The 27,997-nt window shown below is 44.3% G+C and overlaps 1 protein-coding gene across 2 annotated transcripts; it reads right to left on the bottom strand.

The window, feature by feature from the left end:
- Positions 1 to 5,010: 5,010 nt before the first annotated feature.
- On the bottom strand, positions 5,011 to 27,485 carry CTNNBIP1 (catenin beta interacting protein 1). 2 transcript variants are annotated; one of them, XM_005530457.3, is made up of 5 exons: positions 27,374 to 27,485; positions 15,640 to 15,728; positions 12,444 to 12,565; positions 11,897 to 11,987; positions 5,011 to 6,604 (listed from the first exon to the last, which is right to left on the bottom strand). In XM_005530457.3, the coding sequence occupies exons 3-5, from the start codon at positions 12,537 to 12,539 to the stop codon at positions 6,546 to 6,548; spliced, it is 246 nt and encodes an 81-aa protein (XP_005530514.1). In that variant the 5' UTR covers positions 12,540 to 12,565; positions 15,640 to 15,728; positions 27,374 to 27,485; the 3' UTR covers positions 5,011 to 6,545. The 2 variants fall into 2 exon arrangements, with proteins under 2 accessions (XP_005530514.1, XP_014114673.1); XM_014259198.2 differs by lacking the exon at positions 27,374 to 27,485 and adding an exon at positions 27,232 to 27,250.
- Between the last annotated feature and the right edge of the window lie 512 nt (positions 27,486 to 27,997).

The raw sequence follows: 27,997 nt of genomic DNA on the forward strand, positions 1-27,997 counted from the left end.
CAACCCAATCCTGTAGATAGAATGTTAATGATCCCTCAGTGATATTTAATAGCACTCGTGTTTCAAAAGCATTTTTGAGTCTAAGTTCAGCAGCCTGACACAGCTGAATTTAAGGTTCCATTTGTCTGAGTAGAATTTGAGTGTTGACTTTCAGCTTTAAGCATGACCTGATCTAGGATCTGACTATGCCAAAGATCTCGTTCTCTGTGATCCATCTCACCAGTACTTCAGTCAAGGTGCTGTTCCTGACAAATTCTCTGTTGAAGCCCCCAAGGGCCCTCTGTGCAGAAGGGCACGAGCTGGCACTCTTTGCATACACAGTGATCTACTACTGTGAGTCTGCTATTTACTAGAGCAGGTGCACTCTGAGCTCTGCTGCTTTTGGTCTCTGCAGAACCCTCAGCGAGCCTTTCCTCTTTATTACTGGGATGTGGCTTATCTAAACACTTCTCAGTCATCCAAGTCTCCCCTCCTCCTTTTGACAGCAGCACTGAAAGTCAGAAGATTTCATTTAATTCCTTGCACTGCTCCAATCCTCTGACATCTAGACTTTGCTACATTTAAAGACAAGAAAAAATGGGGTAAAAATGACCATGTAGCCACAACAGCCAGGATAAGTCCACATGTCCCAGCTTCAGACGCCTGTGACCTCAAGGTCAAGGTCAGACTAAAACAAAGGCTGTACACCCATATGGTGTGAGAGCAGCTAAGCACGTACAGGAACAGCACGAGGCACAGCTCCTTTTAGAGGGAGACTCTGAAGTCTGGTGCTGCTGGCAAGGCAAGGCAAAAGCTTAAGATTCTGTCTAGTTTAATTATCATCTTTCTGCAGGCTCAAAGAAGCTTAAGAGAACACAACAGCGAGGCAGAATTCTCCTCCTGTGCTTCCACCTACAGAAACTCATCCCTTCCTGACCTGCCCCTATTCCCTCCCCACACACCCCAGAGATTTCACAGAATCAAGGCATTAAAAAACCGAGTAGAGACCATGCTGGGAGCTGTTCTGGCAGGAGGCAGGGCCGTGCCTCACTGTACTCAGGCAGCAACTCATTCCAGCTGTGGCACTGCACTCATTCCAGCTGTGGCACTGCACTCACTGCAGCTGTGGCACTGCACTCATTCCAGCTGTGGCACTGCACTCACTGCAGCTGTGGCACTGCACTCATTCCAGCTGTGGCACTGCACTCATTCCAGCTGTGGCACTGCACTCACTGCAGCTGTGGCACTGCACTCATTCCAGCTGTGGCACTGCACTCATTCCAGCTGTGGCACTGCACTCATTCCAGCTGTGGCACTGCACTCACTCCAGCTGTGGCACTGCACTCACTCCAGCTGTGGCACTGCACTCACTGCAGCTGTGGCACTGCACTCACTGCAGCTGTGGCACTGCACTCATTCCAGCTGTGGCACTGCACTCACTGCAGCTGTGGCACTGCACTCACTGCAGCTGTGGCACTGCACTCACTGCAGCTGTGGCACTGCACTCATTCCAGCTGTGGCACTGCACTCACTCACTGCTGCTCCAGGCTCTTGAGGTACAGGACAAAAGGCTGAAGGCAAACACTCAGCTCCCCCTGTCCGTTCCCATCACGTTCAGGGATTTCCCGTCCCTCGGACCAGGGGTGAAGTTGCAGATGACGGCAGCGCACAGCCAGCAGCACCACGAGCTCCCACATCCCCCAGGGATGGAGGAACTCCCTGCACTTCATGGGACAGACGGGATCCTCTCCTGCCCCTGTGGGATTGCTGCACTTGGAGCTGCGTCAGAAGAGAGCAGCAGGAACTGCAGAGGGTGAAAAACTAAAGCACAGAGACATCAGTCCACATCTGGGTTGGAGTCACTATTACAAGTGTAAAACAAGGGCTGGAAGTTTATTTTCTGAGTTTCACATGCCTCTGGTCACAGAGCAGCATTTAGGACCAAGGAGAGCCAACCTGGAAAATGTCAAGGCAGCAAAAAGCTCTGTGCATAGAACCGCTTCATGCTGACACACGAGGCAGTTTGTGAGCAGGCCAGGTTATAAAGCTTCAAAAATATTTTTTTTTTCTCTTTTCCAAAATAAACAATCCCCAATTTGAAGATCTTCAGGCTACAAAGGAAATCAGCCAGGTTGTTTACAACATACAGCAGGAATCCTGCTTAGGGCAAATCAGGTGCAGAGCAAATGAAAGCAGAGCTCAGAAGGCAGGAGATGATTCCTGTCTTTGGATGGGAACGTACCTCAGTCTGGCAGGGAACAGATCCAATCTCTTACCTTGGGAAGCAACAACAATGGTCCTCCCTGTTACAGAGCACTTTGGTACTTGTAAAACTCCGAAAAACATCACTAAGAAGGAGGTTTAAGGGAAACTGCAGTGCAAAGTGTCTGTAAATACAGCAAGTCTAAGGCAGGTCTGGAGGAACCTCCACAAGAATCCAGTCACCTGTTTCCTGACTGCTCCAGAACTCACAGATACACAGGGTGCACACACTTTGCAGGATGCAAATCACTGATCGCCTGAGGCTGCAAGAAAAGTCAGTCCACCAATCACTCACTGGTGCTGTGCCTGCCCACCATCACTGAAATCTGACATTTTAACACCTTTTCAATCTGGTTCTGTGTGAGGCAATTCACACCCGCCTATCTTTATTGAAATAATTCATCCAGGTCTTTTACTGTCAGCATATTTAAGGATGGAAAACCCACATTTCACCTGAAAGAAACTGTGAAACAGTTGTTACCTGCTGTGGCTGCTGCCCCACATCAGCACACACCTCTGTGGGTGAGTGACAGGTGGGTCCATCCCAGGGTGCCCAGGCTGGATTTACCACATCTGTCAGCACCTTAAAAATCAACTGCCTCCAGCAAACATCCCACCCAGGCAGCACCTCACTACTCCTGCCACTCTTACACCCAAAATAACTGTTCTGCAGCTTCGCTGGAGCTTCCTGAACACCTTTATTAACCTCCAAGCTTTGGAACACTTTGTTTCTGATGGTAACAGTGAGGAAAAGATGCTACCCACTAAGGACTTCCTTTTGTGCAGACTGAATAGAACTTAAGATTCCTTAAACTTCCAGAAACTGTTCTTCCTGCACTCTTGGTTTCTGCTGGTCCCAGTGCCCCGCAGCCTTTTTTGCTGTCAGCTCTGCCCCACTTCTTGAGGGGGCAAGAGACCAAAAAGAAAGCTGAAGGACTGATCTTAAATAATCCAAATCATATATTCCTCTCCCTGCCAGGGCACTCAGTGTATTTCATAAAATAATTCCTAACATATTTTATACATTTAATTCAAAGCTTTTAACTTCTAGCTTTTATTTTTCCCTTTTACAGTGCAGAACTCTGGTAACTTCAGACATGGCACTGTTCCTTCTATTCTGGTAAGGGACTCAACAGCCATAGAATTTATCCCACGTATGATCCTCATGTCTCATTTAGGAAATCTCTGCTAAAGGTGATGGGTCTTTCTACTTCATGGGCCATTAAATCTTCTGCCTTTAACAGAACTATTTAGGCTGCTGGTGAACTAGAAAATAGACTTTCTGGAACTGAAACAGATTTAATGGTCAAGCATTAGAAATTCTCACCAGGCCACGAAGGATACAACGTCTAGTAAATGCTTACCTTAGGTAGGAATAGGAACAAAAAAAAAATCTCAAGAGCTTTTTAAGTTTAATTAGTGATCCAAGCTTCTTTCAGGCAGCATCTCCTTCCAAAGTGTTGCTGTGCCTCCAGCTCACATGTTCTGCTCCTGCAGGGTTTATTGGAGGACCTGGGAGAATCAAACTCAAGGCCTGTGTGAATGGTGGAGCCCCATTTTCATTTACAACAGGCCATGCTCAGACACAATGAGCTTCCAACAACTGCAGCACCTGCTGCCCACCTGGGGAGAGGGGAGGGGTGGGATTCAGCTCTCAATCTTCTCCTCGAGCTCTGCAAAACACAGTGTTTTATGAGAGGTAGATGAGCAGCTTAGCAGAGAAAGCACAATAGCACACTTTGAATCTCTAAAGGAACATTTCTCCCCAAAAGACCACCCAAAGAGCATGGGCTTTTCTTGGAAGATGCCTCTAAAGCTTTTACACTCCCCTTCTCAAAGCCTTAAGCACTATATGGTTGATAATTGGACTAAAAAGCCTTTGCTAGTTCCAACCATATTTCAGATTAGATCTGTGCTCAACTCTGGCCTCTAAAACATTTGATTTCCTGGTTTTATTAGAAATGCTTTAGTTGAGAAGGCAAAAGCACAACAGCAAATCTAGAGAAATTTGTACAAACAATAAACAATGCTGATGTCCTGTGTCTTTCTCAAAGGTGAAACCAAGTGTTTTTCATTTGGCAGCTGAGCAGTGTAATAAATTAGTATGAAACAAGAGTAGCTATTAAAAAACTGTATTTTCCCCCATCCTCAAGTGTTAAATTTTTAGTGAAAAGATGAAATCACATAAACACTTCACTTTTCCTCTTGAAAAGCTTCAGCTGCTGAGGAGTGCCATGGACAGCCAGGGAGGATGAATGCCAGCACAGAGCAGCCCCTTCCTCCAGCCAGAGCCACACAGAGCCCCCTCAGGCAACACTGAAAGCTCCCCCCTCTGCACCAAATTCACATTAAAGTGCTTCTTAGGCAACCAAGTCAAAATCTAGAGAATCCTTTGGGCTCATTCCTGGTTTATTTTAATAAAGAAATTACTTATCTGGCCCCAACAAAACGGGGTAAAAGATTTACTTTCACATAGAACTTTACAAAGCTGCAACTGAATCCAAAGGAGCATTTTCATAAATAGATGTACAGTTGCTCTCATTACACAGTATTTATTTGCTCAAGGTAATTTCTTCCTTGTGCTCACAAGTCTATTCTTCCTTTTGCAGACAGTCCATGGTTTCTCTCCAGCTCTTCCCCCGTTTTGAGACCACAACAGCATCCTGTCAGCAGAATTTCTGGCCATGAAAATGGTCATGTTCTCACAGTTAGATTCTAGAATTGTTACTGTAAATAATTAACAATCATGGCAAAAGAACAAGGAACAGGTAAATTGGGTTCAGCTTTAATAGATTCTGAAACATCTCGAAGTCAGTGCAACCCACAGCAAAATCCAGAAGTTTTGTTAAAACCACCTGCACACGTGAGAGAAAATGAAGTGCTTGGTTTTTGGCAGCAGTGCTGGAGACTGTGCAGATTCCTGAACAGTCAGTGCACCTCGGGAATTCCACTGCAGGTTTTTCAGTCTGTAAAGGTCTGTGTAAGTTTTAAGACCCTGCAGCTACAGAGAGCAAACCTGAGAGTGTCACCTGCACACTCAGACAGCCTAATGCAGCACTGCTGCCTCCTGGAACAGTGCCTCAAGAACATGCTGTCAGCCCAGGATCCAGGGAATTTCCCTATCACCAAACAGCTGCAAGGAGGGAAGCCATGTACAATTTTTCAAGTGACTAGAAACTTCCGTTTATTAAAGCCCAGTGCAAGCTGGATTTAATTTAATGATCGTTAATTGTTCTTAATGTGAGAGCTAGTCTTGTGCAGCAATCAAAGGGTTAAAGTGGAACTCTAGTATTTTAAACAAGTTCACATATTCTCTATACAAATTTGGCAAATTCATGTGGCAGCCTTAGATCTCATTCTTGCAATTCCTGCAAAACATCTCCAGCTCCTCTGTGGGAAGCCAAGAGAAGCCCCTGGGCAGCCAGGAGTGCTGGGCACAGTCCCCAGTGGCCACCAGGGCTGGGCAGCTCTGGCCTCCAGCCTGGCCAGGTGCACCTCCTGAACCAAATCTGCTTTGACACATGCTCCCAAAAGAGCTCGAGGCCAGAGAGCAGCTGAGTATGGAAAAACTGATTGCATCAGAAACACTGCAGCCAAAAGGAAATCAAACCATGACTTCAAAGCCAATCAGAAAACCAAAACAACCCCTCAAAAGCAAGCGTTATACGTGTGTAGATGTAATAAATATTGCAAAGCACATTTGTCTTTCCCCCCCCAAGTCAATAAGTATAAAGAAATAAACAATGCACCAAAAACATCAGCTTCCAGCAACGAAAATGTTGGAGTCAGCAAAATACCTGCAAGCCAACTGAAGGGAAAGCTTTTGCATTGTCACCCAATCACAAGTTGCTTCCAGTTCTATGCAGCCAAATCAAACCCTCTTCAAATTCACAAGTTTGACCTAAATAAGCACCACAGCATGAAAAGCTTCTTTAAAAGTAGGATGTCAAGAGACTTTGTTTAAAATATAAAATAAAATGTGAGATAAAAGGTTTCCATTGGTCAAGTTTGAAAAATTGCCTTCCTTTATCCAACCACAGCCTGTCCCTTTGAGCCAACCAAAACCACACCTTTAGGTTTGTCCTTAATGAACACAGCCCGGCTGAGTTGCAAAATCTGACAGGAATAGACGGCTGTGAGATGCATTCTGAGGGTTGGGCAAAGGGAAACAACATTACAGAGGAGAAGGAACACCAAGGAACAATTAGGGTGGGCAGAGGAACTTATTAATGCTCAGCCATCCTCCTCTATCTTCAGGAATCTCACTGTCCTCCCCAGTTCGGTGTTGTTCACGTGTCCTGTGGTTACTGTCTTCTGTCTTCTGTCTCTGATCTGGAAAATGCCATCACAACATCCTCAGCACCTGCAACAACAATGGATACAGGAAAACGGTGCCATAATTACTTCCCTTAAAGAGCAGTGGAGAGATGCAGTACCCAAAATGTTCTACACATCCAAACAACCAACAAGAAAGCAAATTACAAACAAGGGAATGCCAAAACCAGCACCACTGCCTGTCCCAGTAACTGCTCAGCTCCATGTAATCCTCTTCCAGGGCTTTGCAAAGTTCAAATTCAACTCTGATGGAGCACCAGCATGTAAAATTCCTCCAGTCTTTTACATGAAGCATATCAAGAAGCAAATCTCAGTTTTGTGCCCCAAGCAACTTCTGTCTATACACCTGCAAACAAGGTACAAGAGGACTAATAAAAATGCCTCATCTGTTCTCATTACATGAATTCCATTTCTCAGTTATCTAATCTGCTCTTCAGTTGCAATATAGCTGGAAAAGTGGTCAAAAATGGTTGTAAATTCCCCTTGCTAATGTCCTTAAAAGCTAAATCAATGATCATGAAATGTAACTGCACTTACTTTTATACACTTCACAATTTGTTTGTTATATGTACTCAAAGGAGGAAATATTAAGGACCAAGCAGTAATAGTTTGTTTTTCATATGTAGGGCCCTTATCTTATATAAAACTACATCAAAAACTGCTCTGATGCACCCTCTTGCCGGCATTCAGAAGCCCTGCAGTCATCTCCCTTTTCATCTCCTGCACAAACTGTTTCTTCCTTGATCAAAACATAAATGATATATAGCACCAGGATCCAGCTTGGAATTAACAAGTTGCCTTGTTGGTTTTAAAACACGCAAGAACTACCGGCCCCTAAAGAAAAACAAGGATTGTGAGAAAGCCTTCAGTGCTGGAGAGGGAGAAGGGCAGGCTGCAGCAGGAAGGAGGCAAGGGCAGCTCCAGCAGCTCCTCTGGCACGGGGTGCTGCAGCTCCCCTTTAAGAGCAGCTGGAGTCTCCTGGCAGCCACAGAGTCACAGACTCGTCACCCAGCACAGGGATGAGTGCACTCCTGAACGATGCTGATTGCTTTCCTGGGGTCTGCCCTTTCCAGTGTCTAAACAGGAACAAAATTCTTACAGGTTTCCTTGCAGCCCTCCCAGGAAAGGAGGGACCCCAGAGAAGCCCACAGCTCCGTGCTCCTGCCCAGCGTGTGGCCACGTCTGGAGGTGTCCCCCAGCAAAAGACCCTGGGTGACACTTGTCCAGAAAAAGGTCATCCACATTGCTCAGCATAACAACAGGTTTTGTTCCAGCCCTGTCCTATAACCCAAACTACCCAGAGCTGAAGGAAACCAAGCTAACGAGGTGCTCATTAAGCCATTCCCCAGTGCCCGTGCTTGTGTACAGGCACAGCCAGAGAACAGAGCTGGGCACTCTGTGTGCTCAAGGGAAAGCAGGGACTCAAGTACCAGGGAACAGAGCAGCTCCTGCAGGCCCACTTGGCTCCCACAACGGATGTTTTCTTACTAATCAAGTAAAATAATGCAAAAAGCAGAGCACAGGTTATAAAGTTAAACTGCACATGGCCAAGAGCCTGTGACTGAGACAATGGATGGTGAACCACGTCTGCTTTGAGCATATCCTTCACTGAGCTCTGCACTTCCAGCTATTAATGTATAGAACAATGACAAAGGCACACTTTTACCTGACCTGAATCCACACAAACAGCTGCTCTCTCCACAGCTGCCCTTTTTCCAGGCACACATTTCTACCCTGAAATACTTACAAGAAATCCAGTGAAATATTCCCCATCTTTTATGAGCAAAGCGTTAATTGTCACAAATCTTTAGACATTCAAATACTTCTCTCATTGCTTCTGCCTTATGCTTTCTCACCCTCATTTTTCCCAGAAACTAACAATAATTAACAAGTGGGCTTATGTCCTATCTTAGAAAGCAATAGTGACAATCTCACAACACTAACATCCAAAAAATCCCACTGAGATTATGTTCCAATTGCAATTGTTTGAATTGCTGCATTCAGAGCTCTTTTATACCACTTGTTCTTCAGTCTCAGCAAGCCAAGATGAGCTGAAGGTCAAGTGGCTCTCCTGCAGGGCAGGGAAGGCTGCAGACAGGCCCTGAGCTCAGTGCCCAGCTGCTCCCCAGCTCAGCTCCAGGGCAGAAAGCTTCCCCAGGGGGGCTGATGCCAGAGCTGCCCAGCAAGGCCCTGGGCACAGGGACAGGAACCCAGCAGGGTCCAGGCTGGAGTAAAACCACACCACCTTAACACAAGAGAAGATGCTGACACCTCTAACAGCTGCTGCTTCCAAGTGCTCTTGGAATGATAAATAGATATGTACACCTGATTTGTTTGTAGTCACCTGCAGAATTAATTAAACCCCAAAAGCATTTAGAGATCAGAAGGTTTAGCCTGTTGGGAATTTCTAAAAGCTGCCAAACTTAAAAAAAGAAATTCTTCACTTCACACAAGATCTTTGCATATATACATTTCTTCAATCACCTTCCAGCAACAATCTTCTAAAGCATTAACTCTTCCCTGAAATTCCCAGTACTAGCATCCTAGTCTGGCATTCTAAAAATACACCATGCACTGCTGAGAGCAGCAGCACATTAAAACAAGCCTTGTGTTCAGCAAGATAAAGCTGCACTGAGCAGAGCTCTGTCTCCATACTCCATCACCATCTGCCAAGTCATGAGCAGGGTCCCTTGGAGCCCCACGAGCAGCCTGGGCTGGTTTTGGTGCCCCACCACCCAGAGAACACGTCTCACCCAGCCAGGCACGTGTTTGCATCTCAGCCTTGCCCTCCCCATGGAGCAGCTTCCTCCAGGAGCCAGCAGCACACTCCTGTTGCTATAGGAACACCAGAGCTGCAATCACCAAGGTCTCAGCACAATTCCCATCTCGTGCTTCCATTCCCAGACCTGCCAGAGCTGCGAGCCCAGAGCCAGCCCACCCTTGGAAATGCAAGGAGCTGGGGAACAGGGAACATGGGGCTTATGCAGGAGATGCTTCTGTGCCTAGAACTTCCTGAGAGACATTTTGCTTATATTCAAAAATATGTGAGAAAGCCAGAATTTCATCAAGAGTGCGCTGCCTTAGCTCTTGCTGCAATGCAGGCAAGACTGATGTGTGAATATCCCAAAACAGTTCCATTTTCAATATTATTTTCAATGTGTGAATATCCCAAAACGTCCCCTCTCCAGCACACACACACTGGTTGAACTGAGTTGCCTCAGGGTTCCTCAATTATTCTTGGAGCCATAACAACAAACACTCCACAGATGTCAGCTAAAGAGCTCCCAGGTAAAGAAAAACACCTGGGTTTTGCACTTTTAGGTGATAACAATGATTGAAAAATAAAATTGTTACAAAAAATGTGAGCATGACATTAATATTAGACTCAATTAGACTCAATTATCCTATCTGCTCTTCCAATAAAAATAATCATAGACTGAAGGGGAGTCTTAGCCTTCAGGCTTAATTAAAAATTAAAGATATTCTAAGACGCTTCTTGATCCAAATTAACTTCCATTGCTGGATCCTTAGACAACAAACAGAGTCTCACGGAGGAACTTTAAATGTCAGACATTGGTATTGCCAGTGGCTCAGGGAGGATTTATGGCACAAGCCTGAATTCAGCAGGGACAGTAAAAAGTCCTTCCTTGAGTGCATTGTCACACCCTGAGACATGGACACAGAGGCTGCAGTGACTCCCTGTGGTCAAACCAAGGGCTCACCCAGGACCCACAGCTCGTGGCAGAAACCCCAGCAGGGACAAGCTCAGCAGCCCTGCCCAGGTAACTGCTGTGGGGCACAGCCTCAGACACAGACCATGGACACACACAAAAAATGCAACAGAGACTGGAGTGCACTGACAGAATTCTACACTATTCACCCTCTACACTCCTGTCAAGAAAGCTCCAGTGAAACGAAACAACCCTCCTGGAACTGGAGCCAGCCTGCAGCATTTTAAGGGACACACAGAAACCTGCAGGCCCATAACAAAGCTCTCAGAGTGCTCAGGCCAACAACATCATTCTACTTTTTTGGAACAAAATGGGGATGTGAAGTCAGCTTTGTCTCTTTTGTGCCTGCTGGAGGAAAACGGCTCTAAAGATACATCAGGGACAAGTCAGGCTGAGAGCAACCTGTCCTTCTGTGGAACAAAAGATTGTGAAATCCACTGAAGCGCTACTAGGTGTAAGTTACTCCCTAAATAACAGCTCTTCTTGTTGCTCTGTAAGACAAGCTGAATAAAGGAAAGAAAATCCTCCAGAGGAGATTCAGAAAACAGAAGAGTAGGGAAGAAAATTCCTATAAGCAATCTTGGAGCAACAGAACAGTGAGTGTGTGGACTTGCAGGGGTTTTCCAGCACAAGGCAATGCCATCTAGTGGAGATGGGATCTCCCTTAGGGGGGCACATCCCACATCTCTCTCATGGTATTCTCAACTTCCAGGAATTTCACACTCAGCCATTCCTGTCTCACCGACCCCAAGACACAGCAGAGGGCACAGGCAGCAGCAAGCAAGGAGCATTATCATTAGTGACTGTTAGAAACCTGGAGAGATTTCTAAGAAAATCAAAGTCCTGAGCAATAAATTATAGTTGCTTCTGTCTGTAGAGCACACTACAGCTTCAGCACCACTGCAGGAAGTACCTGTGTCCCCTGGCTGGACTCCTGATTTTATCACCTTTTCTTTGCCAAAGTGCAGGTAATTCAGCATAGATTTCACTATGAAAAATGTACCTGTTAAGGATAATAGGAAAAATGCCAACTGCAACTAAGTCTCTCTTAACTGGATGTGTTAAGTTTTTGACAAGAAACAAGAAAATTCTCACTTTAGACTGGCAGAAAAGTTGTGCATTTTGGCTCAGAATTCTTCAAGTATATCCACCTCCATCAGCCCCCAGCTATGCAAGGAATGAGCACAGCAGCAAGTTTGTGCAGGCTGTGTTTGTAATGGATTTCTAGATGTCTCAGATCTGTACTGAATTTCTGCTCAGTTCTTTATGGAACGAGTCTTACAATGTTCTTTCAATACCAGACTGCACTCAATGAACGTGATCTGGCACAAGGGCTGTGCAGGAGAGGGAGAGGACTCCAGAAAGAAACATTCAGGTTGATTAGTGGACTCACAGCAGCTCCACACAAATGTTTACCAGGACTTCTGCAAAGAATTACCAGAAGTGGCACATCCCGGCTGGCAGGACGGCGTTCAGCAGGTGGCACTCAGCAGCTAAAGGTGGGGTTTGCTGACACTGCTGGCCCAGGGCAAGCAGGTCCAGGGCAGAGGGGGCACTGGGAGGCCCTGGGGGCACTGGGCAGTACTCACCCTGGTCGATGGAGTGCTGGGGCAGCTGGCTCAGCTGGCTGTTCACCACTCCCGCGTACGTGCGCAGGAACTCCTCCTCGCTGGCCGTCAGCTGTGGGCACAGAGGTGATGCCTCAGCACAAAACCAACAGACTGCAGGCACCAGCTCCCAGTGAGAGGCACCACAGCACCCTCTCTATGCTCTTCATCACCTGCATCACCCCTGATTTGTGCAACTCGACCACCAGCAAGGACACGGCAGCCAAATGGGACATCATGAACTCGTGGGCAGCTTCAGTGTCACCTTCAAACAGCTGCTTCACTTGGCTCTTCTTCCAATATTGAAAAACTTGAACTCATTTATCTATACATGCTAGGCATCACAAGCCTCATCATATTTAACAAATATCAATTAATTGTGTTTAACTGGTAACGGTTAAATCCAGGATGGCCAAAACAATTCAGCATTAAAACCAGACCATCACCTGCCCACCTCAACAAGCACTACCCCAGTTAGTCTAAAGTTGCCTGGAAACCCACAAAAGATGGGCTATGAAGTGCATCTTACGTTTGATCCCATCTTCCTGAGCATGAGCAGGACTCTCACTTTCTGCTGGATGTACATCTCCTCCGGACTCTTCCCGGGGACGCCCTCACGGTTCATTCCCCTCCTGCCAGCTCCTGGATTTCCTGGAGATACAAAATCAGGAAAAGACAAACTAGAATAGGCAATGGGGTCTAATAGGAAATAGAAGTTTCATTTCCAAAATACCTGTTTTTCATCAGTGGGCAGATCACTGAATATCCTGGGAGAATAAGGAATCACATCCCCAGAGAAACCCTTAAAAATGTGAGCAGCTGAACTGGGCCTAACATATGCAACTGAAACATTCACAGAGGCTCATGTTCACATCCCCACAGCTCATTATCTGTGGTTACGTTACTGCAAGAGCGGAAAAGGAATTCTAAGAACTAGATGAAAGAATCACCCTGACAGAAGAGCCCATGGTTTTGGGGTTTTTTCCATAAATAAGCACCAGGAGAATGAAAACAGGATGCAGAATGCACAGCCATCAAGCCAGCAATGGCTAAACAAAAGCTGTGTGAAATCTAAACTCTTAAGTCTTCCTCTGCTTTTTCTTTTTTCCTTTATGTATCATATAAAAAGGCCACTGCATTACATTGGAAGTTATTAAAATTAATGAATTGGTTTTGGAGAGAAAGCAGAGCTAAGAGGAGCAGGGAAAGAGTATCATTTGAAAGCTGAGCTTTTGCTTCTTATTTTAATAAAAATAATTATGTTATAGAATAAATAGACTGTGCTATCCAAATTCTATAGCACAAAGCATGATTATACTTTATTATATGAGTATCTGGTAATTACTTAAAGTTCCACAACAGAGTGTTTGCCATGACAAAAAACCAAACATTCTCTTCAGCTGCTCTTAAAAACCATCCTGAATCATGTTTATTAAGTCAACAATAGTAAAAACCTTAACCTGAAATGTAAAAAGTAATGGTGCTTCAAATAGCACACTGCTCCAGCAGTGTCACAAACTGACCCAGCCCCTTCCCAGTGCTGTGTGCTGGAGAAATGTAACCCCTGACACCACAAGAGAGATGGAGAGAGACTGTTCACAGGAGCCTGGAGTGACAGCAAGGGACAATGGCTTCACACTCATGGAGAGTGGGTTTAGACTGGATGTTGGGAAGAAATTCCTCCCTGTGAGGCCCTGGCACAGGCCCAGAGCAGCTGGGGCTGCCCCTGGATCCCTGGCAGTGCCCAGGGCCAGGCTGGACATTGGGACAGGGGGAGGTGTCCCTGCCATGGCTGGGGGGCTCTGGGTGGGCTCTGAGGTCTCTTCCCACCCAAACCATTCCATGCTCCCATGAGTGGATGGAGGTGTGACCCAGACACTCCTGCACCCCACACACCTCAGAGAAGTGGCTCCAAAACAGGTCTTCAATCACTTTTCACTCCCAGAACTGGGTCTGGTCCTACACCAGCCTATGAATGTGATTTCCTGAACCTCAGTAATGAAGGGAACACACTCCACAAGGCTTGCATAGGGAAAGCTGTATCCCAGCAGGTTCAAACACAGTTTTCCCAGTAATGTTTTTCTGCAGTCATTACCAACCTCTCCTCTCACTTCATTTTCATTATTACTTTTAAGGGAAAGTAATCTGGGTGTGGAAACCGTTTAAAATTACACATAGGCCCTCCTGAGTGAGTCAGAAGTAATGCAAACTCCAGCAGCAGCTGCTGGGACAGGCTTTGCCACCCACATTACTGAGCATGGAGATAACAGCAGTAAAAAGTGAGAAAGATCCATCACCAGTCCTTCTTGAACATGTTTCAGTGGGAAGATCTGCATGAAGCTGGTTTGCTATAGATGGTTCTGCTTGGAAACCTGCAGCCTGTACATGTGCAAGGTGATGACTGTTGGGGCTTTTTATACAACCAGCAAACTGCTCTCTGCAGGGGGAATTAAACAATCCCGTAGTTTTGTGTAGTGTCAACTCAAGTAAGTAAACTGGATTATGCTACAAGGTATATACTCCACAGTGCAATTTACTGAGTGCTAACAAGTGATGCCAATAGTAAGGCAATGAACAAAATAAGATATTGAGCAAGAGCATTAAGTTATACGCATGCAGAGACTGATAAAACAGTAAACATTGATCAAGACACCCAGTTAAAAGTCTGAAAAAGGTTTAAGGCTGAAAGGCTGTGACTGGTTCTTAATATAATAAATACTTACAAAAAAATACTGTACTTGGAAAGGAAAGCTGGTGTACCAGCAAACAATCAACTTAGAAAATAAAAATCATTACAACTAAAGCTGAAATGTAGTAGGACAGCAATTGTTAAAAAACGAAACAAAATGGATGGGATATCAATAGGTGGCACCATCCACAAGCACCAAGAAAACGCCACAGCTGTCCCCATGCCAACAGGGAAGACCCCACTTCAGCATTCCTCTGCACATCAGATATCACAAGACCTGGTCTGGTTACTATTCATTGTTTTCCACCATAACTATCTCCTAGCTGTTCATTAATTTTCAAACTTTAAAAAAAATGGGTGATGGGAATTCCTATCTAAGCCTGATTCTTCTAAAGCAACCTTCAGCCAAGATGGGTTTGTCATGAAGCCACCTATTTAACAGAAAGGATAAAAATCCTAAAGCCTGCTCATTCAGTGAATGTTTCACATAACTAGTAAGCAGCATGGGGAAAAAAGCACTCAATATAGCTCAAAAAATATGTACAGAGATGTAAAATTAAGTTTTCAGAGCAACAGCACTCTGCTCTCCCTACACCACACAATTATCCTGCCACCACAGCTCTTCCTTTGATGACATCAAAGGGGAAAGACAAAGGTTTTAAAACAGCACTGAGATCCCAGTGTGAGAAATGTGAACATATCTCTGTTTTCTTTTTACATAAAGCTTTCAGAAGACACAGTTTAGGATGACAACATCACCCAGCATATGCTACATGAGAAAATTTCCAAACCCACATACAAAGCTGGTCCATGCCCAGAAGACAGCATGATCCACATTTGCAAATGAAGGACTGAAAAATCTTATCCAAGTACTTATCAACTCTGTTCTCTCCAGAAAGCTACATTAATATGCTACACATTATGAAATGCTCCTTAAGCAGCATTTCCTTGTCCCTATCAATCTTTCTGGCACATGGATGAGTGGCCATTGCCCCATCCCCAACCAACAAAATACCAGATTTCTGTGCCAACATACCTGCTTCTAGAAACCACAGGAGATCAGATAATCCACGTGTTCAGTCCTGATCAGTGATAGGAGCTGAAAAAATGTATGAGGGAATTGCCCTGTGAAAACAAATAAGCAAAGATTATAGAACATACACAGCTGAACCCCAGAAAGATCCTTAACCCAGCACACCTTCACTCCCTGTCAGCTTTAGAACACGGTCTAGGTAAAATTCATAGAACTGCACGCTTGTCTGGAGCTGTTAAGCATAAAAACCTTTTTATGATTAAAGTTTTTTCAAGTCAAGCCATTCTTCAGCTGCAAGATTTCCACCCTGACCATACCAATGACATTCCCAACCACTTGAGAATGAATTACATTCAAGCTTTGCATTCTTTAGGAAGCTTTGAGCATAAAACCCAACTGATACGTCCTGGCCTCAGCAAAGAAGTGATGGGATCTCGGGAGAATTTCTGGGAATCGTGTCCTGGATGGCTGGCACTGCAGGAAGAGAGGCCAAAGGCTGGTGAAGCCACAGAGAATGCACTGTTCTATCAGATCTGGAACTGGTCTCTCCAGGTAAGGGTGAGGCAGATGTGCAGAGCCAACAGGAAAGCTTGGGCTGCCTGTGCTTACCTCTGGCAGCTAAAGTGGATCTACTTCCCAATGCCAGTTTTCCATTCCTTCCTCACAAAGACTGACCTGTGCATTTCAAAAGCTGCAGTGTTAGTCAGAAATGATTGCATTCTTCACTAAACTGTGTTAAAAGACTAAATGCTTCAAGCTTGTCCTGTTGCATCCAACCCACTGCAAATGGACATAACTGGGTCACCTAATTCTCCCTTGTTTGCCAGGCACAGACAATGAAATTTAGTTCTCATTTATTTTTAAGATGATTCACGTGACAGAATAATAAACAACAAAGATCTATATATTACAGCCAACACTGCCAGCCCAGCTTTGCCAAAGCAATAAATGTAGAGTTTGAAAATCCTGCCTCCCTTTCCCAGCAGGAGGCCAGCCAGTGACAGATGGGAAAGCTGTCCTGCAGTCCAGCACTTCCCTCCCCACGCTGCCTGGACTGGGCTGGGTGAGGATCCAGGAATTCCTTCAGCTCAGCAAGGCCCAACATGTGGACTGGGCAGAGCCAGGAATGCCTGACATCCCCATCTGCCTCCCTGCAAAGCCTCTCCTGGGCTGGGGAAAGGCTGAGCAACCCTGGCCCTTGGAAACTGAGCCCGAGCAGCACCTCTCCACTCACCACTGAGGATTGAAGCTGCAGGTTTCTGGCAAGGCAGGAAGTCAGAGATCAGAGGAAACCAGACATGGGTTTGGAAGGAGAAACTGGAGGCACTTCTACACCTAAAAACACCTGGGCTACTTTACAAGGGTATTATCCAAGTAATGTAACAGCTAAGCACTTCCATTTTTCCCACTAGCATTAAGGAATACTTCCTCACCTCTCCTCATTGTTACTTGCTCTGAAAAGTCTCTAATGAAAATAAAATAGATTTCTTCCCAAAAAATTAATTAAAAAGGCCACAGTGGCTTTCCCTTCAATTATGACCCCAGACAGTACATAATGAAAAAATACTCTAACTGCAGTTAGCCTTCCTTTTCATTCTTTTTTCCCAACTAGGTTTAGAACATCAGCTACTGGAATTTCACTTCAAAAAAATGTAGACAGGAGAAATCTGAACTCAATCTCAGTTTAACTTGTCTGTTTTACCAACAGATGGAAACAGCTCCTCAGGAACCTCAAGCCTCACCAGCAAGAGCTGTTTTGACTGAACGCCTTCAGAAGAAGATTCCAACACACAGCAACTGAAAATTACAGATTTGTAACTGCATTTCCTTCACTTCCACCTACACTGGTATGAATTCAAAACCTGGAAGGGACTTTCTGCTGGACAATGCCACAGATCAGTCCATAATTAAGAACTCCCAAATTCTTGTGACTCCCCTCCCATCATCTTTCTAAATAAACAAAAACTTCACATCTCAACAGAAAAAGAGACACACTAAAAAAATGCATTTTTATAAATTTTGCATGAAGGAAGATACTTAAGCATCACATTCAGTTTTAAAGCCATGCTTATTTAATGCAATGAGAAAGCAACATGAGCTTTTGTTCCTTCAAATTTCATGTTCTTCCCAACACTGTAGTCCTCTGTAATGCTGAAATTCCTAACAACCACATTTTACTGTGTGGGGAAACACAAAGTGCAACTGAGGAATCTGCACAGCCTAAATTAAGGGGGAAGAAAATAAAAAGACATAAGCTGTTGGAAAATGTAGTATTTTACATATCCAGTCTTAATAATTTAGGGTACTTAGAGCAGCCATCTGGCAAGTTCTTTAAAACCTGTCACAGCTACCTCTTTAATATCTTGTAGTATTTCCAGTTATAGCCAAAAGAAACCCAACAGGAGTTAGTTCAGCTACAATTTATTTTTTTGGTTGAATCTGACTGGTTCTGTTCAAGGCAGTTAAAATCCTCAATTAATGGGATAGGATTATAAAGCTCAGATAAGGAGTTATGGTGAATAAACCTGAGCACTGCAGGTTCCCTTTGCTCTACACAAGTGGAGTTCAGAGCAGTGGGAAGGGGTCCCTTTGACTCTCTGATATCATTATCCAAGGTTAAGCCATTCCCCTCCACAGTTCCACCACTGAGCACTTCACTGCTTAAACATGGTCATACTGGGAAGCTTGGAAGTGCAAGGGGATGCTGCCCCTAATTTAAGCTTTGTTAATTTTCAAATGACATTTTTCAGAGAACAGTTAGAGCCTGAAAACCCTTCCAAGCTGGAGCCTGAAACCTGAAGTCAGGAACCAGAGTCTGCAAAAACCCTGCTACAAATTTTCCTCTAATTCATTTTGACTCATGACCTTCAGTCACAGGCAGCTGGAGACTGGATTAATTCTCATCTCCAGAGGAATACAATGAAGAATTCATAACAGCTACCTATTTATAGGTGAACAGTAAGAACTGAAATATTTAATACAGGGTTTTTTTGTCTTCATTTCTATGTTCAGTGCTACCTTTTAGCTGACTTCAGAATCTGAACCCCAGTGTCAGATTTAGGTCAATTTACTGCTGGAACTCCCGTGGTAGGTTCACATCTCTTAAATGTTAGATTTAAATTTTTAACGAAACACTACAGTCTTCCTTCTTGAGGAAGGACAGGAAACAGCCCCAAACACTGCCATTTATTCATGAAACATTTATGAACACAAGCAGGGGTTTTTCTCCCCAGTGCTGGATCACCTTTCAGAGCTTTAAAACAGACTTCAAAAGTAGCAATAAAGTGCATTCCATAAAACTTCCCAATATACCAAAACAGTTCTTACATCAATGCTCAAGCTGACTTAAAAATAAATTAAAAAAAATCCTACTATCATAATCACCACTTTCATGAAATTAATATTTGCCTCCTGACCTTCAGGCACACACAAACCAGATGATTTCTCCCCCTTGTCTCAAGGAGAAGACACCTCTCACATCTCAGAGTTAAAAGAGACAGCACAGGGTTTTAGGTGGTTCATGTCAGTCAACTTGAAACCTCTGAAATTAAACGGAGTAACAGCAACAAAACCTGAAAAAAAGCCTTTCATTTCACAAAGGTATTCACACTTCAAAGATTAATATGTCAAAAATTCTTTAAAAAGTGACAACACTTTATAAACAGCAGTTTATACACAAACTGCATCCCAGTCCAAGAGACAATTCCAGTAGAATGTTCCAATATTTTACTCACAATGGTCACCAACAGTTGGAAGGACAGTGCTGCTCTCGTCCCAGTCATGAGCATCCTTCACAGAGGCTCAGGCACCTCTCCTATTTAAAGCAAAGCTACAAATCTTCTAGGCAGGAAATTAGGCACTAATGACACTGTGTCACTAATGATAACTACCAGGTATCCCATTGAACAATTACTGCTGTAAAAAGTGTTCAGCATCCATCATTAAAATAGAACAGTATAGCAAAGCTTTGTATGGATCTATCTGTAAAGATTTTATTTCAGAAACAGAAAATGGTGTTTCCAGCACACAGACCATTTCACCTAAACTTGAGATGCCTTTTCTTGTCTCTGAGAAATTAGTTCTATTTTCATAGTTTGATATTAATTTGGAACTAGCGAAAAAATGGAGCACCAGTAGTAGGTAAAAATTATCGACTACTTACAGGAATCAACAAATGATTTTCAGTGTATCCACCCCATTTTATATGGTTGGCATGCTATGCATTGTACAGATATGTAGCCATGGAACACCTCTGAGCTGTGACACTTTTTGACTATTAATTATTGACACCAATGACAGTCCCCAGGTCTCTTCTGCCAGGTCATGGCAGAACCTGAGCCAAGGCCAATTCCCAAACGTGCACAAGGAACATGGAGACCATTAACTGTAGTCACACCAATCATCTGTATTATATTATATATATATTATTGTATTATATATCACCAAAGCCATGTTCTCAAAGCAGCTCTGCACAAACATCGGGCTCGGGATCCTCTGGGGACTCACAGCTCTTTAGTATTAAATCTGGGGTTTGCTGAAGATGGACATTTACAATAGAGAAACTGAAGTCAACAGGGTAAAAAATAACAATACACAGCACATAAACACCCTGCACTCATGAAATATAACCACTGATAAAGAGCTACTTGACTGTGAAAGCAGGCTCACTCTTCATAATGAACCTAAAATAAGTCTCCACCACGCAGCACAATGTCAAAATCGATGCAGGTATGTGTATGTGCCCAAGGTGCAGGATGTTTTTTCTGCCTCTTCAGCAATTCTCAAGTGACTTAAAATGGAGCAGAAACATGCAGGAGGACAGTCAGAATTACCAGCACTGTTAATGGTGAAGAACTTCAATATTTGGTATGTTCCCAACCAGTTTCGTTAACAGTGTATTCATATTCAGATTTTTTATATTAAACTGCAAAATTTGATAAAGTTACAAAAATTTGATGTTTCAGGCAACTTTAACAAAAAGGCAAGTGACAATATTAACTATTCATAAATGAAAAGAGAACAGTCTAAAATCACAGGACCAAAGTGGCTGAGGTTGGAGGGATCAGAGTGGATCATCTGTTCCAGCGTCCCTGCTCCAGCAAGGTCATCCTAGATCACAAAGCCTTAATCAGAACAGCAAAATCCTAACTGAGAACAGGAAAAATTCCAGTAAGTATCTGTAAGCAGTTAAAATAACAATGACATTGAATTTCAATCCACAATCATACAGTAAAAGCCTCCAAAGACCAGAAGTGCCATTTCTGGCGTCCAACTCCTGTGCTGGGGTGACCAACTTCTCCCAGCCCATGCACACAATGCTGCTGGGTGTATTTAACCTGAAATGGCAGAGAGCACAAGAGGTGGCACAGAAAGGTTTTCTCTCCACTGTACAGATATCTACATATTTGATATAGATACATATTTATAGGTATTTCTCTGGTTCTCCTCGACACAGGATCGACAGACAGCCAGGTATGTGAGAGCTCTCAAAGTAAACATGACCTGTGCTGCTCTGTAATTTTTACTGACTTCTGAACATCATTATTGCCAGGTCACAGACATTTCACACTGCAAATACCTATAAATCTTTTACAGTAGAAAGATTATGGCTAACTAGATTTTTTAAAAGCAATTAAAATGTGAGCTGTTATTAGGTTGGTGACTACTTAGCATTTTAGTATTTTGCAACAGTGTATCAAAGTACATTGTTAGGACCAGAGACTCTCAGATTAATAGTTCTTTACTACCAAAATTGTGTAATCATTGGACAACAACATGAAATAGTTCTGGCCTCAATAAAATTTGCTGTAAAATGTGACAAATGCAGCCCTTATATCACCTAGTTATCTTGCCTCTTTAGGGAAAAAAACCCCAAAACTTCTGTGCTGCTTTTCCCATGGATGCTCCAAATAACCAAAAAAAGCAAAGAAGAGGTTTCTGTTCTGAATCAAGGTTTAACCTTCAAAACCATTTAAAGAGATTTATTATTAATAGCTCTTGCTGTGAGCTGAACTAAGAATTAATGGCTCTTTGTCTAATATGGTTACATGCCTCGATCATCTCTTTGGTACTAACCAGAACACGAACTCTGCCTCCCCAGTGATCCGTCAGCATCAGCAATTTACTGGATAACGTGGGCAAGAGACTCTTGCTCCTAAGGCCTTCATAAAATAATAATCCACGAAACTTTTCCTGGATAGTGTTCCATAGATTGGACTCAGTAGAGTATGCTGAGTATTCCAGCTCCTCTCTTCTCTGAAGGACTTACTAGAAACAAAAAGCATAAGAGAAGGATTTTTGATTCCTTCTTAGGTCACCAAACAAGACTGCTGTGAAGATATCTGATGGAGAGAGGAGGGAGGAAGGAAAGAAATCCTTTTCAATTTTAAGAGGACTTTTAACATTCACTAGTTTAAATCTAATTCCTAATTGCATCCCAATTTTAACATGGACATTTTGCTCTCCCTATGTTTTGGACAAGCGGGATTGCAAGGAAGGAAATCTTGCCTTCAAGAGACTTCCTATTTCTCAGGAAAATGGATGCAATTTCCTTCCTGCCCAGCCACAATTCTGAATGTTACCTTAATTATAAGAGCCGTGAACTAAAGCTGCATGAGGTCAGTGGCCTGACAGCCACAGAGTCCCTTCAGCACAGAACAAACACACGTGGGCAAAACCCACGGGCTGCAGGGCCTGAAGGGCTCCAGAGAGCCCCCACTGCTTCTGGGACTGATGCATTCCTGAGCACAATGGAACAATCACAGGCAAGACAGAACACACATATTAAACACAACCATATGGAAAACTATTAATTTAGATTAATCAATACATAACAATAGTAACAACAGGAGTTAGCCCAGAGACCATTCACAACAATGCTGGAGAGTGGATGATCCTCACACAAGTTAAAACCACTGCAAGATCCCAGATCACTTCAGGAAGTTCCCAAGAGCAGGACTGCACCCAGCCACCACCAATTTAAGGCAGAATGGGCAAAGAGAATGACTGGAAGTGCAGCCAGATTTCTGCAGCTCCCAAACCATAAGCACAGTTAGCTACACCTCTGTTATGGTTAGCTGCTCAACAAAAGGAAGGAGCTGACAGCAGTTACACCTAAAACTGCAGCTACCAACAGCAATGAAATGAATGCATGAAAAACAAGGGGCCAAAACTGTACTGCCTCACATGTGCTATTTCACACACAGTACTTTAAATAAAGATTAAAACCTATTTTGTAGAAGTCAGTGAACTAAGAATCTTGACAGTAGGAAGAGAATGGTTGCAGTTTGATGTGAATTGTGAAAGGCTTATTTTACCAGGTTCATTGTAGCTGCTGACCAAGATTTCAGCAATAAAAATTTTCACTGTTTAGCAAAACGTGATGTTTCTGACCTCTGAAGTTAAGCAAAACCTTTCACGAATTCCACATAAACCGAGTATTATTTGGCATCTACAGACATTCCTGAAAAAAGGCAGCTAAGAAGATGTGAATGGCCCTATTTTTCTCAGTTTGGCATCAATTCTTAAAGTTAATTATAATGTGTTATTGCTGATTGGTTTTGCATAAACATTCAGTTAACTATGTTTATCTTGAAGTCTGATATTGCCTCCCCTGACCAACTGAGCAAGCTGCCAAGGCACAAAGAAATTTCCACTTTTCCACTTAAGATCCAACACACTCAAAGTTAGGAAACTCCATTAAAATTGCATTAATATGGCAACAGGCACCAGAGATCCCTGCAGCTGCACTATCCCTTCCTCACTTGTACAAAAAGCCTTCCTTCTGCAATTTACCTTACGCTGTTTCAAGATTTATATTTCTCCTTTACAGCAACTCTGCTGCAAAAATTTAGGTCACATTTCCTTTAAGGGTGCACGTCCATGTGTACTTATTTAAAGCTCAAGGAAATTAATTAAAAGCTCCTCACTGACTTCACTGTGCATTGAATCAGGACCTGGATAAGTTCAGAGGCAAAACAATTACACTTTAATTAAACATCTCCACCTTCATGTGAAGTTGTCAACTAATTTCATGGAAGGACAAACTGAGTCAGAAGGTTTCTGCGCTTGGTCACGGTCATAAACAGAGTTGATTACTTTAGTTGTTTCCGTATTTTTAGCTGCCCTCATAATACAGAGAAAATGGACTTGCTGAAAAATCAAATAAGTTCTTGGTCTGTGCATTTGCATGGAATAAAACAGAATGACCCAAGACAACTGGAACAGTTGTACAAATTTACTGACTCCATCTCTGCTCTCCAATCAGTAGCTCATTTAGTCAGTCACAGGAATTCCAATATTGCAAGAAGTTGAAGTTATTAGCGGTTTTTTTTGGAGATGTTTAGGCCGTTTTGTTTGTTTTTAAATAGCATTAATAATTATATCTCTATTATTTTTGAAAACAGAAATAGTCTTGGCAATTTGATACTTGTAAAACCTTGGGTGTATTTACTGAAAAGGAAGAAGTATAACTCCACTTTCTGAATTCAGACTGACATTTAAACCATACAGAAGCTCTGTAACATTCTGTCAGATCACCAGCAGTGAGCAGAAACAAGAATGAGCTTTCCTCACTTTTTTGAGCATTTGTTATATAATGCTTCCTCAACACTAAGACTGAAAATAAATCTGAGTCAGGAGAGTGCTATCCTTATTCTAGTACTAACTAATGGGTGTTGGTTCATTTGCTGATCTTTGATTTCTTCTCACCTCTAGTTTTACTCACTCTGCTTCTCATGCCAATGGAAGCTCATGGACAGCTCTTCAAAGGAAAAAAGAACTCTAAGAGCTCTCCATTCTCAGAGATATAATACTGAACAAAATGGTTTGGGGTTGTTTTCCTAAACGAATCTAAGTTACTTGGTAAAAAGTTTTTAGCCCATTTCAAACCTATTTACATATCATTTCTCCTTTGAACTTGGAAGCAAGATCATTAAATTACCAACACTGGATGTGGAACAGGTGGCAATGTTTTTGTTCCAATAATTTATATCTTTGGTGCACATCACCATCAAAACTCAGACTAGACACACTCTTGTATATGCAATAGCTTTAGCCCAGAACATAAACATTTGGCACGTTTGTTAGGATTGCAATTTTCCCAATCACTTCTGCACTACACACCGATGGTGTGGTACAGATGGAACAGCTCCCTCTGTCCTTGCTGCGTTTCAGCAGGAAATCCAATCTGATGACATCCTGCAGTAAAAAGAAATACAGTTTCACCTGTGCATGTACAGAAACATTTCTGATACCAAATCCTTCTTTTTGGAAAAAAACTCTCCTGGAAGTTTCTCCCAGCATCTCCAACAGCAGCCTCCAAAAGCCTATTGCCTCTCTGTGCACAGCACTTGGGTGGATGTTTGATGCTTCAAACTAGGTCAGATGCTCAGGAGGGTGCTTTGTAGTCAACAACCAACTTAGGAACTGAAATACGTAGTAAAAAACATAAATGTTTGTGTTGGTTACAGATGACAAGCATTTTGGAGAGGAAAAACTTCTATTAAACACATATAAATAGATCTGTTTCTGACAAGCTGTTTCCTAGGCAAAACATCAACCTTGAACAGCTTAACCACATCAGGCACATTTAGGTGTTAGCTCTGTTTGCCCATATGCAACTGCAGAATGGGTTTTAATTTTTGGCAGCAGATATGTATCACAGTCATTGTTAGTAATTACAAAATCTACGTTTTGTTTCCGTTCACTTTTGGTTTGTTTAGAAAACAACACAAATTGCTTTGGAAACATCTCTCTCCTCCTGAAAGGTGAAGTGCTCTCAAACCTGGATGGGGAAAGGGTGGAAGGGAGCAGAAAGTGATACAGCTGCAGCTTTCCCATAAAACTGGGATTCAGAACTCGCTTTCCCAACCACTCAACAGGATGTTCTGTCCAGAGACACTTATGAGCATTAACTAATTTTGTTAAGACAGGGACAGCTGTGATCCACAGCCCTCCCTGCCCACACAGCCCTGGCAGTGCAGCCCCAGCTCTGATGGTCGCACAGGGATTTGTCACAGGGACTCCTGCCAGCCCAGGGATGGTTTTCCTGCTGAAGATTTCACTGTCTTCCTACCTGGACGTCAACAAGAATCCTGAAAGCACTTTTCTGCCCCATGTAACTTTTCCATAACTTTTCCATAACTGCAAGGCTAACAATGAACTAAAAGAGAAAACTGCTTAAAAGCAGACTTGGGTCTGGCCCATTCCCAGTGAAGTTTTCCAAAGTGGCCACTGCTCCTGCATTTGTTCAGTTCCACACACTTCTTAATAGATTTATTATTTCTGTGTACCACATCAACTAAGACAACACACAAATCCCCAGCAACTCTGAATTGTACTGAAGGAGCTGCCAGTTTCTCCCAAGGTGCCAAACATACAATGACTGATGATGCTTTTTCAGCTAAGGGCAAAGTGAAGCATCAGAAATGTACCTGAAGTACACCTGTCACCATTTTCCAGATGAATGTTTGTCAAGGTAAAAGTAACTTGGTAAGAAAACCAGCCTGTATTTTTAAAAGTAGTAACACATAGATTTCTGTATGCTCCCTCACACTGAATACCTGTACTTTCAAAATAAACTCCACTGAACTACATGTTTAGTCTCATTTTTTTCACAATTTACATAGAGGTTCTCCTTCAGCAGGCTACTTCACATCACACATGAGCTCCAAAAATAACCAAGGCAAAAAGAAATTGAAAGCCTGCAAGTTCAGCAGCCAAAAAAAAAATAAAAATACATATAGTAGGATTTTGTCAATGTATTTAAAAATATGTTCTTAAATACTCTCTAAACATGCCTCTCACCATATCTCAGCCAGCTGAGAACAGGACTGTGAACTAGCAAACCTAACTTGCCTCCAAAGTCTGCTGAGTTTGGTGTTTTGTTTTCTTTTTTAAATCTTCACATCTGCAGAATGTCTCACGCTCATCTCACAGAGCATCAAAGCTCATCCTGTTCAACATGCCAAGATGAGGAATGGACAAATAAAAGATGATATACAACAGAGCAAAATATTCTCTTCTTGAAGAGAAATCAATCCCGAGTCTGAAAGGCAAATACGCCTTGATGAAGCACATCTGGATGGTGAGCAGAAACGAGGATCATGTCTCATCTGTCTCTGGAGCACTAATACATTCTGGTCCGGAGGGTGATGCTGTCCCTCTCCCACGTTACGTTTTTCCCAACAGGCAAAACACTAACGTGTGCCAACAGATACCGTCCATGTACACTGAAAGTTACCGAGCGCAGCCTCAGAGGCTCTAGAAACACTATTTCTAGCCAAGGCAGGAATCACCCCCGAGGGAAGCCCTTTGCTAAACTCTGTCCGAGGGGCGTTTTCCCGGCCTTGGGCCGGGATGCCGAGAGCATCGCGGGCACCCGGGGCTGCCCCGAGCCGGCGGTGCAGAGCAGCGCCCGCCGGCCCGAGCCACCTGCCGTCCCTCCCCACGGCCCCAGCGCACTTTGGGCAGCCCCACCGCCAAGGGCTTCACCTGCCGCAGCCGTGCAGCCATGCCCGGGGTGGGACAGCGCGGAACAGGGCGCCTCCTGACGCAACGGGTGATGCCAGAAAATGAAGAAGGCACCTCCTGTACCTGTGCGGCGGGGCCAGGGCCTGCCAGGGGCCGGGGAGCGGCGGCAGCGGGGAGCGGGGCGGCAGCGGGGAGGCCGGGCCGGCGGAGCGGAGCCAGCCCGGCCGAGCGCCTTTGTTCGCGGCACAAAGGGCACCGCGCTCACCTGGTGCGGGGCCGGCGGCCCCGGCGCTCCGGGGGCTGGGGCGGGGGCGGGGCGCGCTGGGCACAGGCGGGCGAGAGCAGCGGAGCCCGGCGGAGCCCAGCGGCGCCTCCTCCTCCGCCGTGACTCACCGCGGCGGCCCGAGGGAGGTGCCGGGGCGGCTCCGGGGGAGGGACCCGCCGCGGCCCGGCGCCCAGGGCAGCGGCGGCGCCGCAGGCAGCAGCCGAGAGCCGGCCGGGAGGAAGGGGCGGGGACGCGGGGCAGGGCCGGGAAGGGGCGGGCAGGGCCGGGAAGGGCAGCGGCCGCGGGGGCAGAGCCCCGCCGGGAGCCCGGGGCAGGAGCCCGGGCAGGAGCTCGCCGCGGGGGCAGAGCGGCACGCACTCACCTCGGAAACATCTCCGGAGGGACGCGGGGCCCGGCGGCCCCTCCCGGGCCGGGGCAGCGCGGCTGCGGCTGCGGCGCTGGGGCCACTGCTCAGTAACGCTGCGCTAAGAAACTTAAAGACACTGCAACATCCACTACAGCTTAAGCTAATTCAGCCAATACAGAAAATAACCTCCAACTAGAATAAATGGTCATTGGTCATTGAAGCACTCAGAAATAAAGTAATGCTTCACCTACATTGAC

Source organism: Pseudopodoces humilis, chromosome 24 (assembly GCF_049639895.1).
Source record: "Pseudopodoces humilis isolate 2021_Gansu_Grassland_sample_001 chromosome 24, ASM4963989v1, whole genome shotgun sequence".
NCBI lineage: Eukaryota > Metazoa > Chordata > Aves > Passeriformes > Paridae > Pseudopodoces > Pseudopodoces humilis.